The following is a 17077-nucleotide window of genomic DNA, read 5'->3' on the forward strand; positions in this document are numbered from 1 at the left end:
GGTATTGGATTTGGAGGCCGAATTCACAGCGGCTTTGACGGCACCGAATTCGGATTTCCATCTCCAATAACTATCTCTTGAATAAGATAGTCTCCAATAAGATGATAATAATAATTTAAAAAAAAAAAACTAAAGTTCCGTCTTCATATACGTGCACCCTAACTAAGAAAACCAAAAGGCTATCTAAATATTAATCATATATTGTGCTTCACTATAATAATTAACGTTTATTTTGTGTATGTGTAATGCAATGTGCCCATGTTTGTAAACTTCAAGTACTCTAATCCCAAATTTAATCTGCGTCCAAAGTAATTAATATGAAATGAAGATATACTTCTTTCATAGCAAAATAAGATTTTTGTTGTTGTTTTCTTTGGGCATTTAAATAAGATCTCCTTGTTTACTTAATTTCTACTGATGATTAATGTTTATGTTTAACGTGTAACTGCTGCGGTGTTTTCCTCGTATTCTTTGTTTTTTTTTTTTTGGTTGCCAAAAGTTGCTGCAAATATTTTAAACTTTAAAGTATGGTACTAAGTTGTTTTGCCTTCTCTAAACAAGTATACCAAAAGAGAAAGCTACGTCGTATTCTTGTCCTTAATATAAGAGTTAGTTTGATTTTTAATTTGATTCTAAATATAAGATCTCAATTTATTTTATCTCTCACATTTATTTATTTTTTCAAATGTATTCCTTATAGTAGTTGTACATGTTAAATATTTCATCAAATAGTAATTCTAGCTATTTTAAACTAACTTAACTGAATTTTTTAATCTACTGAAATTAATCAATTAGTTTTTATATTAATGATCGGATGTAGTACTATATGGTTCTATAATGACGGTTTGCATATACTCTTCTTATTCTATCTATACATAAGACAAAGAGAAAAATAATTTTTTATCCTATTTATAAGTTATATCATTAATTTTTTATATGGTTGTATAATTTCAACATTCATTTATTATTGTATTGACTTTAATTTATTCTCACAAGATATAATTTTAATATATTAACTAGGAATAAAGTTGAAAAGTAGTTAAATTTCAGGACAAATGAAGTTTAATTTTTTGTCTGAGTGAAAAATGTTAAAAGTGACTTATAAATACTATATCTAGTCCTTAATATAAGAGCTAGTTGACTAATTTAAGTAGATTAAGAAAATTAATTAAATTAGTTATTTGTACTAAATATGTGTTGTCTTTTTTAAAATATTCTTGCTAATCAAGTGTATTAGAACTACTATTATTACAAGGACTACTTTGATGGGGGAAAAGAATAAATATGAGAAATAAAATAGATTGAGATTTTATATTTAAGACCAAAATAAAAGTCAAACTAGCTTTTATATTAAGCAAAGGAACTAATATATGATCAGTGGAATATGTATTAGTAGCCTTCTAGTTTGATGACACAATGATCAACACCCTCATTAATACTAGGTTCCAGGTTTGATCCCGTCAGACAACTCCAGGGGTAAAGCTTGCTTTGTGACATTTCAAAAAAAAAAAAAAAAAGAATGCTTTGTAATTAACAATAAAAATAAAGAGGGTATGCTGGGGAGCAATACAACCGTATGTACAATACATTTAATATTTCAAAACGTGTTTCTTGATAAATACAAAAAGCATTATTGAAGATAAAATGCAAAGGGCATTATTCCAAATATGTACGAGACTTTTTCATGTTTTGTGTCATAAAAACCAAAAGGATGTTATTAAGCTTGAAGTGATGAACACCACAGGTTGTTAGATATACATCCATGAGTATATGAGTTAGGATGTATATATACTCTACTCAGTTCTCCAGCCTAAGTGATCGAGTAACGTCTCATTAAATATATGAGCTAAGAGGAATATTTGATTTGTTTATAAATATAAAATATCAATTAACTATGTCTCTTAAATTTATAATTATTTTTTAAATTGTCTTTATTAATTGCACGGAGGGTTTCCATTAATGAAGTACTACCTCCGGTCATTAATATAAGACCCTGTTTGACTTTTAATTTGGTCCTAAATATAAGTCCCCAATCCATTTTGTCTCTTATATTTATATATATTTTTTTCAAAGTAATCATTCTAACAACAATAGTTCTAATCAATGCACTTGATTAGTAAGGATATTTTAGAAAAGATAACACCTATTTAGGATAAATAACTAACTCAACTTACTTCATTAATTTACTTAAATTAGTCAACTGACTCTTATAATTAGGACCGGAGATAGTACTTTTAATGGAAGGGGCATGTTATAAAAACCAACATATTTTTTAGCAAATAACTAACCAAACAAATTTTCTTAATCTCTAAAAACTAATTAATATCAAACCCTTAGTTTAGAATTAAATGAAATGTACACATATCATATCATATCATATCATATCGTATGTGTCTGTGTGAACATTATTGCATTATAAAGGAAAACTATCGAATGCGTCTAATTTTTCGCTTCCTCAAATTAATGATGTGACGGATGCCAACTGGGATTTTTTTTAAAAAAAATGAAAATAAAAAAATGAAAATAAAAAGGCATTATTGTAAGCACAAGGACCTAAGTCAAAGCATTAAAAAAAAAAAATGAAGGGAGAACAATAATAATAATATGTAAGAAATGATGGGGTCAAAAGCTATATAAGAGCCTAATTGCATGGCGACATCGTAGTACTTTGAATTGCAAGCTTCGAAAGCTCATATTCACATAATGGACACGTGGATGATGAAGGGCCTTCATAATTCATTCATTCTTGAGGCTTAGTTAACTTAATTAATTTTGGTAAAATGAATAAATTTGAGGCCATAAGCTTAGAAGCCAAGCTTTCCGTTTTTGTTTTGCGTGCTTCTTCTTCAGATTACGCCATGATTTCATATTATGGGCTCTCTCTTTTGCTTTGCTTTGCTTCTCCTAATGAGGTGCCTCATTTCTCTCAGGTCGGCCACTGCGTTTTCATCATCATTCGCCAACCAATCGCGTGCCATGTGATTCACATCCTCAGATGCCATTTATGCCCTTCCCATATGAATTCATTAACTACAACATATTTTTTGTTAAATAAATCATGGCATTGTTTCATTAATTCGAAGATAATAATTACGTTGGACATCTACGTTATTAACACATGTTGTGACTATAAACATCGGATTAAATGAGTATTCAATAAGTATTGTGAATACTAAATCGGAAGATGATTTTTCCTATACACATTATGTTTGTATGTTGATTCAACAATCATTATTATCATCACCATCATTCACTAGGAGGAATTCAGACAACTCATTATATGGATAGAGGATTGAACCCGTAACCTCACAGTTAATAAAAACTTACTACCTTTGGGGGGAAAAACTTACTACCTATGTTTTTAATATAAGAGTTAGTTTGACATTTAATTTAATGCTAAATATAAGACCTCTAATTTTTTTCTAAGGTAATCCTTATAGTGGTTGCACATGTTAAATGTTTTATTAAATGATAATTCTAGTTGATACACATAATTAGTAAGAGCATTTTAGAAAAAATAATATTTATTTATTACAAATAACTAATTTAACTAATTTTTTTAATTTACTCAAGTTAATCAACTAACTCTTATATTAAGCACCAATGGTAGTATTAAGGAGGTGTTTGATGTCAGTAGTAGAAAGCCCTACGTATTATATTTGTGTATATATATTGTGAGATGATTAATATATACCTCTTTCGGTCTTAAATATGAGAACTAGTTAAGAGTCCTAAATATAAGATCTTAATTCATTTTGTCCCCCAAGTTTATGTGTTTTCAAAAACATCTTATTGATTGTAAGTTATTTCCATCCAAATATAATTTCAATACACATGATTGAATAAGTGTAATTTAGTAAAGTTACCACACATTTATTACAAATAACTAGCTTAATTAATTTTCTTAATCTCTTCAAATTAATTGTCTAGCTTTTATATTAAGGACTGTGTAGTATATGTGTGTGTGTGGATTTAAGAATTGTGGTACTCTTAGGCTTCAGTGAACTCAAAAAGAAGTCTTTTCTTTTCACTAAACTTAATTATCATTGATCAATTCTAATTCAATAATTATGATAAATTAATGGTATGACAAACTACATGCGTCCTGTCAAAATTAGGGGGAAAAAAAGAGTTCCAAAATATATAGCAACGTATACGAGGGGTAAAATAGACTCTAACAAATGACACATAATGGACTGCTTAACATAGAACTGGTTTTTATTCGAAGCCACAGGCACAGCTCATAGAACTGAAATAAGTTTCTTAATCTTGCAAACTAATTAAACAGTGAATATACTATATAGAATCTTGCATTATTAATTCCCATCACACTACTCTTCCTCGTGCATCCCCCTCTCATCCCCCCTTTTCCCCTTCTTTCTCGCGTCAACCTTTCTCCTTCTTCCTTATAAACCCTAACTCTTTCCCTTCCTTTTCTACCCACACCCAAACACACTCACATCTCCCCCCCTCCCTCTCTCTCTCTCTCTCTTCTTCTTCTTCTCCTTCTTCTTCATCTTCCTCTCCCTTTCAACCTGAATAATATTGATCATTCCTTTTCTTTCTATCTCTCTCTGACTCGCTCTCGAATCATAACTCGAGAGCAAAGCCATGGCGTTCTTGAAAGGACTCATGCTCTTCATGGTGGCCTTGACCATGGCTTTGGCTTTGTCCGTCACTCTCACCATGAACGGCATCACCCAGCAAGACCATGGCCCTACCATCAGTGACAACAAAATGGACGACAAAGCCTTGCCTTCCAAGAGGGTAAGCCGGTTCCTGGCGACGAACAACGACGTCACGGTGCGAAACCCTAACGCCGCCGATCACTGTCACAAGGACCATGAGGTTTGTTACTTGTTAGAAGGCAAAAACTCAACTTGCTGCAACAATAAGTGTGTGGATCTGCACTACGATAATAAGAACTGTGGAGCCTGCAAGAACAAATGCAAGTTTACCCAGACTTGTTGCAGAGGACAATGTGTTGAATTGGCTTTTGATAAGAGGCATTGTGGAGCTTGCAACCACAGGTGTGAGAAAGGTGAATTCTGTGTCTATGGAATGTGCAATTATGCTTAATTAGTCATGGAAGAGGAGGAGGAGGAAGAGGTTCGTCATAATTATTAATTAATTTTAATTGTTTCGTGATTTATATACATATACAATAAAGGAATAAGCCACATTTTGGTGTGGTTAATTGATTAAAAGTCTCATATATATACGTGCTTTTGCTTTTCTAAACAACAATAATACTATTGGAATTTCTAATGATATGTCATATGTGTCATGTCTATTTTTAATTTATATGTATCAATGATATTGAAAGATGGGCCCGTGATTCTTTTTTCTGATGTTTACCAGTTCGGTTTTGTTTAATTGAGGCTAGATGTATATTTCTGTTTCATTTTTCATTTGTATTGTATATGTAAGGAATTTATGATTTGATTATTATAAACTTGCAATTTTCTGATTCAAGTTCGATGGTCATCAGAAATAAGCCTCAGTTTCTGTTTAATTATTATATATGTAAGAATTTTAGTTTTTTTTAAAAAGAACTATATGAACTAATTTCTGAAAAGTCTATTTAAATATATGTGAAAGAAGATTACGTTAATTAATAGTAGTAGGTATACTTTTGAGGCTAAATAAAATAAAATAATAATAGTATACTTTTTACTTGCACAAGCAAAAGCCAGATTCATTCGTGGCGGCTGCATTAAAATGTTACTGAACAATTAAGTAATCCCATAACTTGTCATAGCAAAAAGGAGCTAATTAAAGGGTTTGGTCAAAAAAAAAAAAGAACAAAAAGAAAACAGCTCAAGGGATTTTCCTGGGAATCTGCTAATCACAATCACATGCAGCTTACAGAAAAACGGTTCAATTTTTCCTGCAAAATGGGGTCTCTCACATGCGTCTATCACTTGTCGATCAAGGGAGACTATATGTGTAGCCAGATCGGTTTGATCATATTTTAAGATAAAAAATATTATTTATCCCAATATAAGAAAATTGTTTCGCAAATTTATAAGTGAAATTAATTGGTATCCTCCATTGTTCATTTATTTTTAATAATAAATCAATTTATGATGAATCGGGTGTGTCTTTTCGACAAGTGGGTAATCTTAAATTTATTGGATATATATATTAAATATGTCTAATTAATTGACTAACCAAAGTAAACCCAACTTGATTTGACCTTTTCTTCGGTGATCCAAGAATATATTGAAAGTAAATTTCTGACCCCTTGATTGACAAAAGAGACAATGGAAAACCCCACGAGCTATTAGTGGAGCAGTATTATTTTATAAGAAAAACAATACAAATTCAAATCTTAAAAAAATTTATTAGAAAAGTAAAACTCTTTACGTTCTAAGCGTCAAAAAGAAAGAACATTGATCACATTAAAAAATAGAAAGACAATGGAAAAGAGACTATTTTCTTCTAAAAAGTACATGATAAAAACTAAATATGAAGCTGTCCGTAGATAATTAATCTCTGGCATATTGCATGCTATAAATATGCAAGCAAATAAAAAGTATATATACTACCTCTTGTCCTTAATATATAAAGCTAACTAGTTGATTAATTTAAATATATTAAGAAAATTTGTTAAGTTAGTTATTTGTAATAAATAAGTGTTATTTTTTTCTAGAATACCTTTGCTAATCATGTGTATTAAAATTAAAACTACCATTTGATGAAACGTTTTAACATGTGCAATTATACAGACTACTTTGAAAAAATTGATAGACATAAGAGACAAATATATTAGGATCTTATATTTATGATTAAATTAACTGTCAAACTTCCGGTAAAAAAAGAACTGTTAAACTAATATTGTATTAAGTATCAAAGTTAGTATTGAAAAAAGTTGAACCTTTAATCCAATCCATATGCGATCATGATCACCTTGCTCTTATTGCCTGAGTTAAATGCTTGTTTGGGGCCACTATTAGGATCTGCATATATTCATGTAATAATTTGAAGCAAAACTCCTCTTATATACTTTTTATTTTTTAAAATCATGTTTAAAAAATATATTTATGATTAAATTAACTGTCAAACTTCTGGTAAAAAAAAAAAACTGTTAAACTAAATCTTGTATTAAGTATCAAAGGTAGTATTAAAAAAAGTTGAACCTTTAATCCAATCCATATGCAATCATGATCACCTTGCTTTTATTGCCTGAGTTAATGCTTGTTTGGGGCCACTATTAGGATCTGCATATATTCATGTAATAATTGAAGCAAAACTTCTTTATATATTTTTTATTTTTTAAATCATGGTTAAAAAATTGTTTTTTAAAAAATATACCACTGTTCCAAACAAATCCTTAATTTTATTAGTGATCAACATTAATTGATAAACCTCCTAAGAAAAATTGCTTCTAAATTAAGGTTTTCTGCATTAATTGCTTTTGTTACTTGATCCCATTTTATCTTGCTTCAAGTTCTCTCCTTTTTCTTTTTCCCCTTTTCTTCTTAAAATCACATATCTACTATTAGATTAAAGAAATATTATATGATTCAGATTTATAAATTGCCCTTGTTTAATGTTAGTTATTTTTTTTATGATTGATTTTTTTGTCTTCTTAAAGGATATGTTTAATAAGGGCAATGTTGAAAACTTTGCTAAGTATCTCCTTAATTTCGATCAAAATGCTTGAAAGTGATTTATAATATGCAAATACTCCTCCGGTCCTTATTATAAGACCCAATTTGACTTTTTATTTGGTCCTAATTATAAGACCCAATCCATTTTGTTTCTTATTTATATATTTTTTCCAAGATAATCCTTCTAATAATGATAGTTTTAGCCAATATACTTAATTAACAAGGATATTTTAGGAATGACAACACTTATTTATTATAAATAACCAACTTAACTTACTTCCTTAATCTCCTCAAATAAGTCAATTGGGTCTTATAATTAGGACCGGAGGAGTACTTATAATCATTAAAATTGAATATGAACATTGATCAGAGCTCAAACTCTCTTTTGATATTATAAATAAAAGTACGCAAAAATTTTTTTTTTTTTTAAGCAGTAGTGACAGAAGTATAATGAAAGGAAACTAAGGGGATTGCAGCTATATTAAAAACAAGAGAGAATATTTTATATAAAGTCAGCGTGGGAAGTTGTTAAAGTGGAATTTGTGTACTTGTGAGTTGTGAGTTTACCCAAACCAATGTCCAGCAACTCTCGAAGTTGACACTTCTATGTGGAAGTGACACCTTTCATTTGAGTAAGAAAAGAAATTTACACACATATAATATTCATAAAGAATCGAATTCACAACTTAACAATACTGGCGTTTAATATTATTGAATTGGAAGACACCAACCTAAAAAATAATTATATATATAGTTGCCCCTTGAAAGGCCAATTTAATTATAATTTCCCAACTTTTAATCATGAAAGACCAGCTTGAAAAATATAAATAAATAAAATCGTCTTAAATTCTGCATAAAAATATGGGCTCTTGTATAACCTTTTTCTCACACAGAATTTAACTTTTTCCCCTCATATGGCTTGTGGAAACCTAAAGAAAGGTTTGGTTAAATGATAAATATAGTTCTTCTTGTTATTTTAAATAATCACAATCTAATTAATTTTAAATATTTCTTCTTGCACCATTTTGCCTTTCATGTCTCATTCAATTCAAATAAATTACTAAAAAAAATTATTGGCTTCAAAAATTTTTAGCCAAAAAGCCATAAATTTTTCTGAACTTTTTTTAAGGGATATTTTTTTTTATTAGAGGCAATTATGTTTAAGAGTCAATTGAGTATTAAACGTGGACACCTGTCTGCTTTACGCCCATTTTTGCAAATCATTGTACTTTTGGCCCAAAACTAACCTAAGCCCATATAGCCCAAACCAACGAGCAGCTTCTTAATTTCTTCAGGCCCAACAACACACTCTCGTCCGTGTCATCACGCGCATGTAAAGCACGTGGCACCATGTTCTTTGAAACCGCCGAGGTATGCGTATTTCACTTATTTTGATTTTGATTCCTGCTTAGAATAAGAGCGATCGAAGGATAGGGAAGGCAAGGAAATTTGCAGATTCTCAATGGCAAATTTGCCCCAGTCGCTCTCCATGAATGCGCCGTTCGGAGCTCCAGGTGCCTCCGCCCAGAACGCCGCCGCTACTCAGGTCAACAAGGAACGTAAGCTGGCGTCCGCAGAACACCTTGTTCTTGAACTGAGCAACCCCGATCTCCGAGAAAATGCGCTTCTGGAACTCTCCAAGGTAGCCACTCTCCTTTCGTGTGCTAAATTAAATTTTTTTTTTGGGGGCTAATCCTGATTAGAGGCTGGTATTCTTGTCACGGTGACCGCGAGGCCAAATGATAAAGTAATAATGGTGATCATTGCGATTTTATAGATATAAGCTAATTGGGGATGTTTGAATTTTGTGTTCTTATTTCTTTCATTATTTTGTTCTCTCCGGGTGAAGTTGCTTCATTGGGCTGAGACCCCTGTTCTTTGAAAATTACACCCAGATTTTACTAGTGATTAGGGTTCTTCAGGAAGGGCTTTTATGCAAACTGAGATTGAATATTTTTTTGTTGTTATTTTTTTGGCTTTTGCTTCTGATCAGTCATTTTATGAAAAATAATAGCTGTTAACTTGTAAAGGAGTTCCGGTAATTTTCAGACAGTCTAAAGCTGTTGTATCAGTCTAAATCTCTTTAACCTGTGTTTAAGTGTTAAAGCTCTCTTTCTTGTATCCTAGTTTATCTTTATTCCCTTTGAAGTGGTAATGCAGCAGTCCTCATAGTTACTGACGGAGAAAGGAAAGTAATTTATTTTATTTGTATATAGAGGCGAAAGCAATCTCCCATGACCTGTTTAACTCATCACTTTGGATTTATCTAGCATCTCCAGATATTGTGAAAAATTTTCTGAATGTCACACTTTTGGTACTGTTTTTTGGCTGCCAAAATTTGTACAGAACAGTGTGCTGCAAGACACAATAATGCACTACGCAGCCATTTAAATGTTTTTACTGCTGCTGCTTTCGCACAATAATCTCATTAATTTTTTCTCCATCATCTATTTTAGAAACGAGAGTTGTTTCAAGATCTTGCTCCATTACTTTGGAATTCTTTTGGTACTATTGCAGCACTTTTACAGGTATGCTATTTTATTCGCATTAAATATTCTTTTTCTATTAGCTTATGTGCATCAATCCTTCTTCTAAATCTCTACTTGCTTTGATCTAATAGCTTTTGAGCTTGCCAAAAATTCTCTCCTCTGATGATGTTTACTTTTTAGTCTTTTCTTTTATGCGCATCTTGTACGGCATGCTTCCACCATTTTATTTTCATAATTTGAGCAAAGTGATTGTGAATGATCAAATGAGTGATTGAATGATGGTAAAAAAAGCGTGATTTTGTGTTGAACTTAACATGGTCTTTTCTAAATGTACTCAAAATTGGCAAAAATACTTGTTATGGTGCTGTTAGCAATGTTATGACAGCTAGTAACTTCAAAACGCTGTTGTTGGCTTACTTTCTAAATTGACCTCAGAAATTTTCCACATTCCGTTTGTACTCTGGGTGCTTGATGGTATTGTCAAAGATACTCGTACTTTATATTATTGCTTGGTTATCAAGCACTTCAGTTTATTCATTGTTATTGAATGGCTGGGTGCCTATTGTTTTACCTCCACTTGCCAGGATTTGACTATTTTTATTGCAGGAAATAGTTTCAATATACCCTGTTCTTTCACCACCAAATCTTACCCCAGCACAATCAAACCGCGTGTGCAATGCTCTTGCTCTTCTTCAGGTCAGATGTTTTTGTCTTTTCAACTTTAGTATCCTGTGTTATGTGTTTTACTGTAACATTCAGATGATGCCCTGAAAATAGTAAATATTTTCATTTTTCTATTTCTAGCACTGATTTAGGAATGAACTGTGACTCTAACTATGCTGCACCTCATTCAATAGCCATGTGATTTATTATTTTGTGATTCGAGACATTATCTTCCAAAGTTGAGAAGAAAATACTAAAGCGTTGTGTTATGATGTTTTTCTTGCAGTGTGTGGCTTCTCATCCAGATACGAGGATGCTATTCCTCAATGGTAACGTTAATTTTCCCAGTCATGTGAAGCATTTTTAACTTGCTATCATTGTTGCACTATTCATCTTGGCATGATATCTTCCTGGAACCTAAAAACTATTGTCAATAGGTAAAATGAATCTTGTAAACTAATCATAATCGCAACTGATGCACCCTGCACTTGCTTTTCCCATCATTGAAGCTCTTTACTTTCAGAACCCTCTATTTCTGTTTTCTTGCTTTCAAAGGAGTTGCTTCGCCCAGTCATGATATCTGATTTCCTTTTCTGTCATACCCTTTTTCCAGGCTGTTGGGCCTTTAACTTACAATACTTAATACTTTACCAAGCACCTGTAGCCTGAAGTTTTGGGTCAAACTGAAGGCATTACTTTAATATATGTATGAATATTTGGGAGAATGGGATTACTATGTGTCTCTGTATGATTTTTCTCATTGAAAGATGAGATTTTTTTTGTCTTGGTGTGTTTACCATTCACGTGCTTAGCCTGTTTAATTATTTGCACTTATCTTCTCTCTTCTACAGCTCATATACCTCTATATCTATATCCCTTCCTTAATACAACAAGCAAGTCGAGACCATTTGAGTATTTGAGGCTTACTAGTCTTGGTGTCATTGGTGCCTTGGTGAAGGTAATTCATTCTTGATAATTATCATGTTGTATGTACTTTGTCGCACAATAGGTTAATTTACATTTGAAAATGCAAATTTGCAATTATGCAAAATAGTCTTTAATAGCGGGGAACCATTCTCACAGACTTGACTTGTTTTCATATGTATTCATATTCTCGGGATTGAACTGAAGTTCTAGACAACTCTTTTTTCACACTTGCTGACAATATTGTCTTTGTGGAATTAAGATTTTTCTCTTGTCGACTATTGTAATAACCTTTTGTTTGTTATTTAATCTTCAGGTTGATGATACAGAAGTTATAAGCTTCCTTCTTTCAACAGAGATAATTCCTCTCTGCCTGCGCACCATGGAAATGGGCAGTGAATTGTCAAAAACAGTTTAGTTCACTGAATCTTGCTTTTGGGCGCAAGGACCATTCATGTTCCTTGAGCTGATCAATGACATAGATTCTCAGTTATCTGATTTATGAATGATGTGATACTGTAACTCGTCAATGTTGCACTTGGAATATTTGATGTTTTGTAAATGACATTATATATGATTGTCTGATTCTCAAATGAGCTATATTTTATTGGCAGGTTGCGACATTTATAGTCCAGAAGATTCTATTGGATGATGTGGGATTGGATTATATTTGTACTACAGCAGAGCGGTTTTTTGCGGTAGGTAGAGTTTTGGCAAGCATGGTGCAAGCTCTTGCTGAGCAACCATCGTCTCGTCTGTTGAAACATATCATTAGATGTTACCTCCGCCTGTCAGATAATCCGAGGTTGGTTTGATAGATTGAAACTCCTCTTTTAAGAGCTGGTTACTCTTAACTCACGTTCCTTATGCCACTCCCTTTCTTTCTCTTCTAAGTTACTTTCTCTTACCTGGGATCAGGGCTTGTGATGCATTACGAAGTTGTCTGCCAGATATGTTGAGAGATGCTACTTTCAGTAGCTGCCTCCGGGTGCGTACTTTCCAACATGCTCATGAATATTTATTCTATTAATAAAGCCAAGACAAGCATTTTGATCGAACTTCACCCTTTGCTGCTGAGTAATTGCAGCTTAAGATTTTCCATTTGCTCATATAAAGTGATTAATGTTTTTAAGTTTGAATTCATTTGACGTCTCTTGATCATATGCAGGAAGACCCAACAACCAGAAGGTGGCTGCAACAATTGCTTATGAATGTTGGAATGAATCGGGTTCCTGCTGCACTGCAAGCTGGAGCTGGTTTCGAACATATGATGGTGTCATAATTATAAGGTTTAAGTGGTCATCTGTTTTTTCGTCATGTGATGCTGGTGTCAGAATTATAGGGTTTTCGGTTGCTTCACCCTTGTTTTTCACCAAAAGATGAAAAGGAGAAAAAAAGAAAAAAAAAGAGGGAAGGTTTTCTCTTCGATGCTGGGCTTTTTATCTACCTGGTCCAGTCATGAGTAGTCACATTTTCTGTTTCCATCTCAAGCATTTTATTTCAGATAAATTAGTTGTAATTATTGGTAACTTGTGCCGAGTGATGTAAGATGTTGTTTTATGTAGCTAATTATATGGTTCTTTGATCCAATTATTCTCAGAGAACGCTGTGTTATCAACTCGGAAAAATTCTTATACAAGTTATGGATAAGTTAAATTATGAATTGAAGTACAAACATATTTGTAGATCAATAATATTATGAATTGACTCCCAACAATAACAATTTTATGCGAAAACATCTAGATACACATAATATAGCACTAATGTTACATTTGAGATTAAAGCGGTTTAGTGTTGAAATCGGTTAGGTCACACTAGTTTTGCTAAAAATAGTTATTTGACCATACAGACTCAATCAAAAAGGGAAAAAAAAAAGTGTTTTCTTTTTCGGTTCGACAAACTGACTCAATCTAAATTCAAAACCACGATATTGAATTCTTTTCATTTCTTCAAGAATGAGATTAATAATATAAAGCAAAAATCTTGAACGGTCCCCAATTTTCAGTTGCCAACCCTCCAAAATACCCCCACAAAGGAAAGAAAAAAAAAAGAATAGATCAGATTTATCTGTTTCATTGGTGGGGTAATGGAGCCAAGCACAAATATTCCCTTGATGCGAGTGGAATATTCTCTGCGATACACCACTCAGTGCAGTCCTTATCAACCTCTTCTGCAACATTCATGTTCCAAAAAACCAGAACTGTTTGTCTCTCTTACATTTTACCACAAACAAGTTAATATGTTTCAGTGATACATACATATATATATATATATATATATATAATCTCTCTCCGAATTGTTTGTAAATCACGAACCATGCGACTTATTTTTACAGACTCAGTCTCATACATGTTAAAATACACCTAATTGCTTCTAATAATATAAATATCATGTCTAATATCTTCTCAACATGCTTGTGGAAGTTTCTATCACTCTTATTTCAGTGGTCTCTTTTTTTTCTTGGTATAATTCAGTATTTTCAAGTCACTTTGAACTTGAAACTAATCTCTATTGGACCGAAAGTATTAAGATTAAAGCACTCTCAACAAGTTTATTTTTTGAGACTCAAACTTGTATTCTTCTTACGGGATTAAGACCGTTCATAATATCAACTAACAGTTTGTTGCTTACTCTTAGTGGTCTTTGCCTTAGTGGTTTTTTCCATTTCGGATATACGTCCCTTTCTCTTTGCCTATATGGTTCTTGGAGCGTGGGTGAGTATGCTTCACTTATTTTGCCTGTGGATTTCAAGATATCAAAACTGGGACCAGATCATGTTATCTTGTTAGGTAAAGATTCTCTCCCTGGCCCCTGCTTAGGTTGAGACAGCAAGAATTATACGAGTCATATACACACGCACAAACTACCTCCTTTGTTAATATAAAACTCGATTACCTAATTTAGAAAGATTAAAATTAATTTATTTAACTTATAAATTGATATATAATTTAATGATACACATAAGTATTTTAGAGAGATTATGTAACATATACTATAATTAAGTAATTTAATAACTTTTTTAATCTTTTCAAATTAGTTAATTGGGTATTATATTAAGTAGCGGAGGTAGTATAAATATATTTGAATGAATGCGACGTGTTACCGACTGGTGTATAGTCAATACTAGTAATAATCTCTGTCAAATCAGACACTTTCCATCTTTTTTCTCCGTTCGCAACTGTGTTTGCTCCACCAATGCATAAAGGAAAGACAATAATAATTTCTTCGCCTTGTTTTTCTTTTTCTCCTTGCAAAATGATCATTTCATTTCATCCATGAAATTTTTCTAACATGCAACTTAAGTACTCCTCAGAGAAAGCAAGTGTTTCTAATAATTGACAATCTTAGTAACTCCACAGAAATACATAGGGTACACCAAAAGCCTCTTTAGAGGAGCTGACAGAATGATGCTGCTAAAAAGCAAGCTGATCTGACCCCCACAATATGAAATTAAAATCTGTACAGACCCAATGAAAGCAAAATTAAAGAAAAACAACAGAAAAGCATGAAATTATAAAACAAAAAAGACCCTTGTTTTGATCTTCAAAAGGTGATTTTATTATCAACTTGGTACTCTGCAAAAGTGTTCTATCACTGCAGTATCTGAGGATGATTTTGTTCTGGATTTATCATGCTCAGGCACAAGAATAATACCACACTAAAACTATACTCATAGGATCTTCCAAAGATTAATCTCTCTGCATCTTTAACTGCTTATAGAAGTTCCTAATGAAGGCATCAGCTTTTGCAAACAGCTCTTGGCCACTGATTCCTCCAACCTCTTCTTCTTCTTCAACCTCCTCCTCCTCCATGGTTCCTGCTTCTCCTAACAATAAAAGGCTCGGCATTGAAGCACTCTTCTTCACCTTCTCAAACTTTTCAAAAACAATCTTATTATTTGGCTTCTTTCTTTCACTAAATTCTGAAAAAGAAGCACTTCCACTTCCACTGGCCGAGGCGGAACTTTCCTTTTTCTCAGGAATGGATGCAACAGAAGCAGAAAATTTCTTGTCTTCAGATGAAGAAGAAGGCCTCGGAAAAGCTGAAAGAAAACCCGCTTCAGCTCCAAGTGAAATGATGAGGAGGTTGACGATGAAGTAAAGGAAGGTAGGCTTTATAGAGGAAGGCAAAAAGGGTGTGATGGAGAGAAGAAGAGCCAGCACAAGCAGCATCAGAACTTGGTACTTGTTAAACTTTGCCATGGCTTCTGGTGTGATGAGAAATATCAGAAAGATCAACAAGATGTAGTGGTGGTGGTGGTAGGAAGTAATAGAAATAAGAGTGAGGTTCTGGGGACACACCCACATATTTATATACAGAAGAGACCTCAAACTTTTAATGTGGAAATGTTGACCAAGTCAATCATCATAAACAAGATGATGACCCTAACCAATAGGGAAAGGAAGGCGACAAGAGGAGGAAGCAAGAGGGAAAGTAATAGACTAGGATCCCACTTCTTGCACTGTCATTTTATTTTTGGGATAAGAATAAAATAGATTGAGATAATAATCTAGAAGAGTTGATGTGAAACGGAAGGGAAAGCAGGAAATTGAAAAGAAAATGAGAGAAATGAGAGGGAAAAAAAGACACTGAGAAAAGGAAGCCGACAGAAGAAAACAACATGTCAAATATGAAGTTTGTCGTAAAATGAAATCCAAAAAAAGCATGTATCTTAAACTAATTACAAAAATTAAAAATAATAAATGAGATCTCAAAATAAGGAGCAGGGTTAAGGTAACTGCCCACTAACTACAAGATAATTAATAATTAATCGATAAAAGTAAAAAATCAAATTAAAGTAAACTACACCCTAAATATCTCCCTAATTATGTGCATCAAGAGTGCTGAGTATTAGCACAGTAAAATGACACGATAATGACTGTGAATGCTTGGCAAGTCGAAAAATTAAACTATCCATAAGGGAAGCAAAGTGGACAACAGAACATGGAAGCAAGAGGGAATGTCGTGGACTGGATACAGCTTCTTGTACTATCAATTCCTTTTTTTTTTTAATATATTGAGAGATTTTCTGTAATAATGATACAGAGGAGTGATTAAAAAGTAAAAACTATAGATATATATATATATATATATCATATATGCATGTATGTATGTGTATGTAATTTCTTTACTCTCATGGCACTCTTCCCTTTTTTTTTTTTGTGGTTTCGATTTAGATAGATGTAATGCATTGATTTTCTAAACATATCTATTTAGAAAATATATTTTTAAAAACAAAGACAAAAATAGACCTTTTTTTTTAATTTCTGCTTTTTAATGAAGACGACGAAAAATTTATCTGAATGTTATTGGACGCTGCTTGATAAGGTCGGTGAAAGTATACTCCCATTTTCCACTAAAGTCCACCCACCTTCTATTTTTACG

The 17077-nt window shown here is 32.5% G+C and overlaps 2 protein-coding genes across 2 annotated transcripts; both read left to right on the forward strand.

The window, feature by feature from the left end:
* The first annotated feature begins 4542 nt into the window (after positions 1–4542).
* LOC114719021 (stigma-specific STIG1-like protein 1) lies at positions 4543–5097 on the forward strand. The gene has a single exon (XM_028904475.1). It carries the CDS (start codon positions 4612–4614, stop codon positions 5077–5079), a length of 468 nt encoding a protein of 155 aa, XP_028760308.1. The 5' UTR covers positions 4543–4611; the 3' UTR covers positions 5080–5097.
* A 3921-nt stretch (positions 5098–9018) lies between these two features.
* Positions 9019–13327, forward strand: LOC114719035 (CCR4-NOT transcription complex subunit 9). Its single transcript, XM_028904492.1, has 9 exons — positions 9019–9258; positions 10073–10144; positions 10712–10801; positions 11055–11097; positions 11620–11726; positions 12009–12104; positions 12307–12497; positions 12611–12680; positions 12861–13327. Exons 1-9 carry the CDS (start codon positions 9079–9081, stop codon positions 12972–12974), a joined length of 963 nt encoding a protein of 320 aa, XP_028760325.1. The 5' UTR covers positions 9019–9078; the 3' UTR covers positions 12975–13327.
* Positions 13328–17077: the final 3750 nt, after the last annotated feature.

Source organism: Neltuma alba, unplaced genomic scaffold (genome assembly GCF_004799145.2).
Source record: "Neltuma alba isolate B1F8T4 unplaced genomic scaffold, ASM479914v2 tig00011885_pilon, whole genome shotgun sequence".
Taxonomy (NCBI): Eukaryota; Viridiplantae; Streptophyta; class Magnoliopsida; order Fabales; family Fabaceae; genus Neltuma; species Neltuma alba.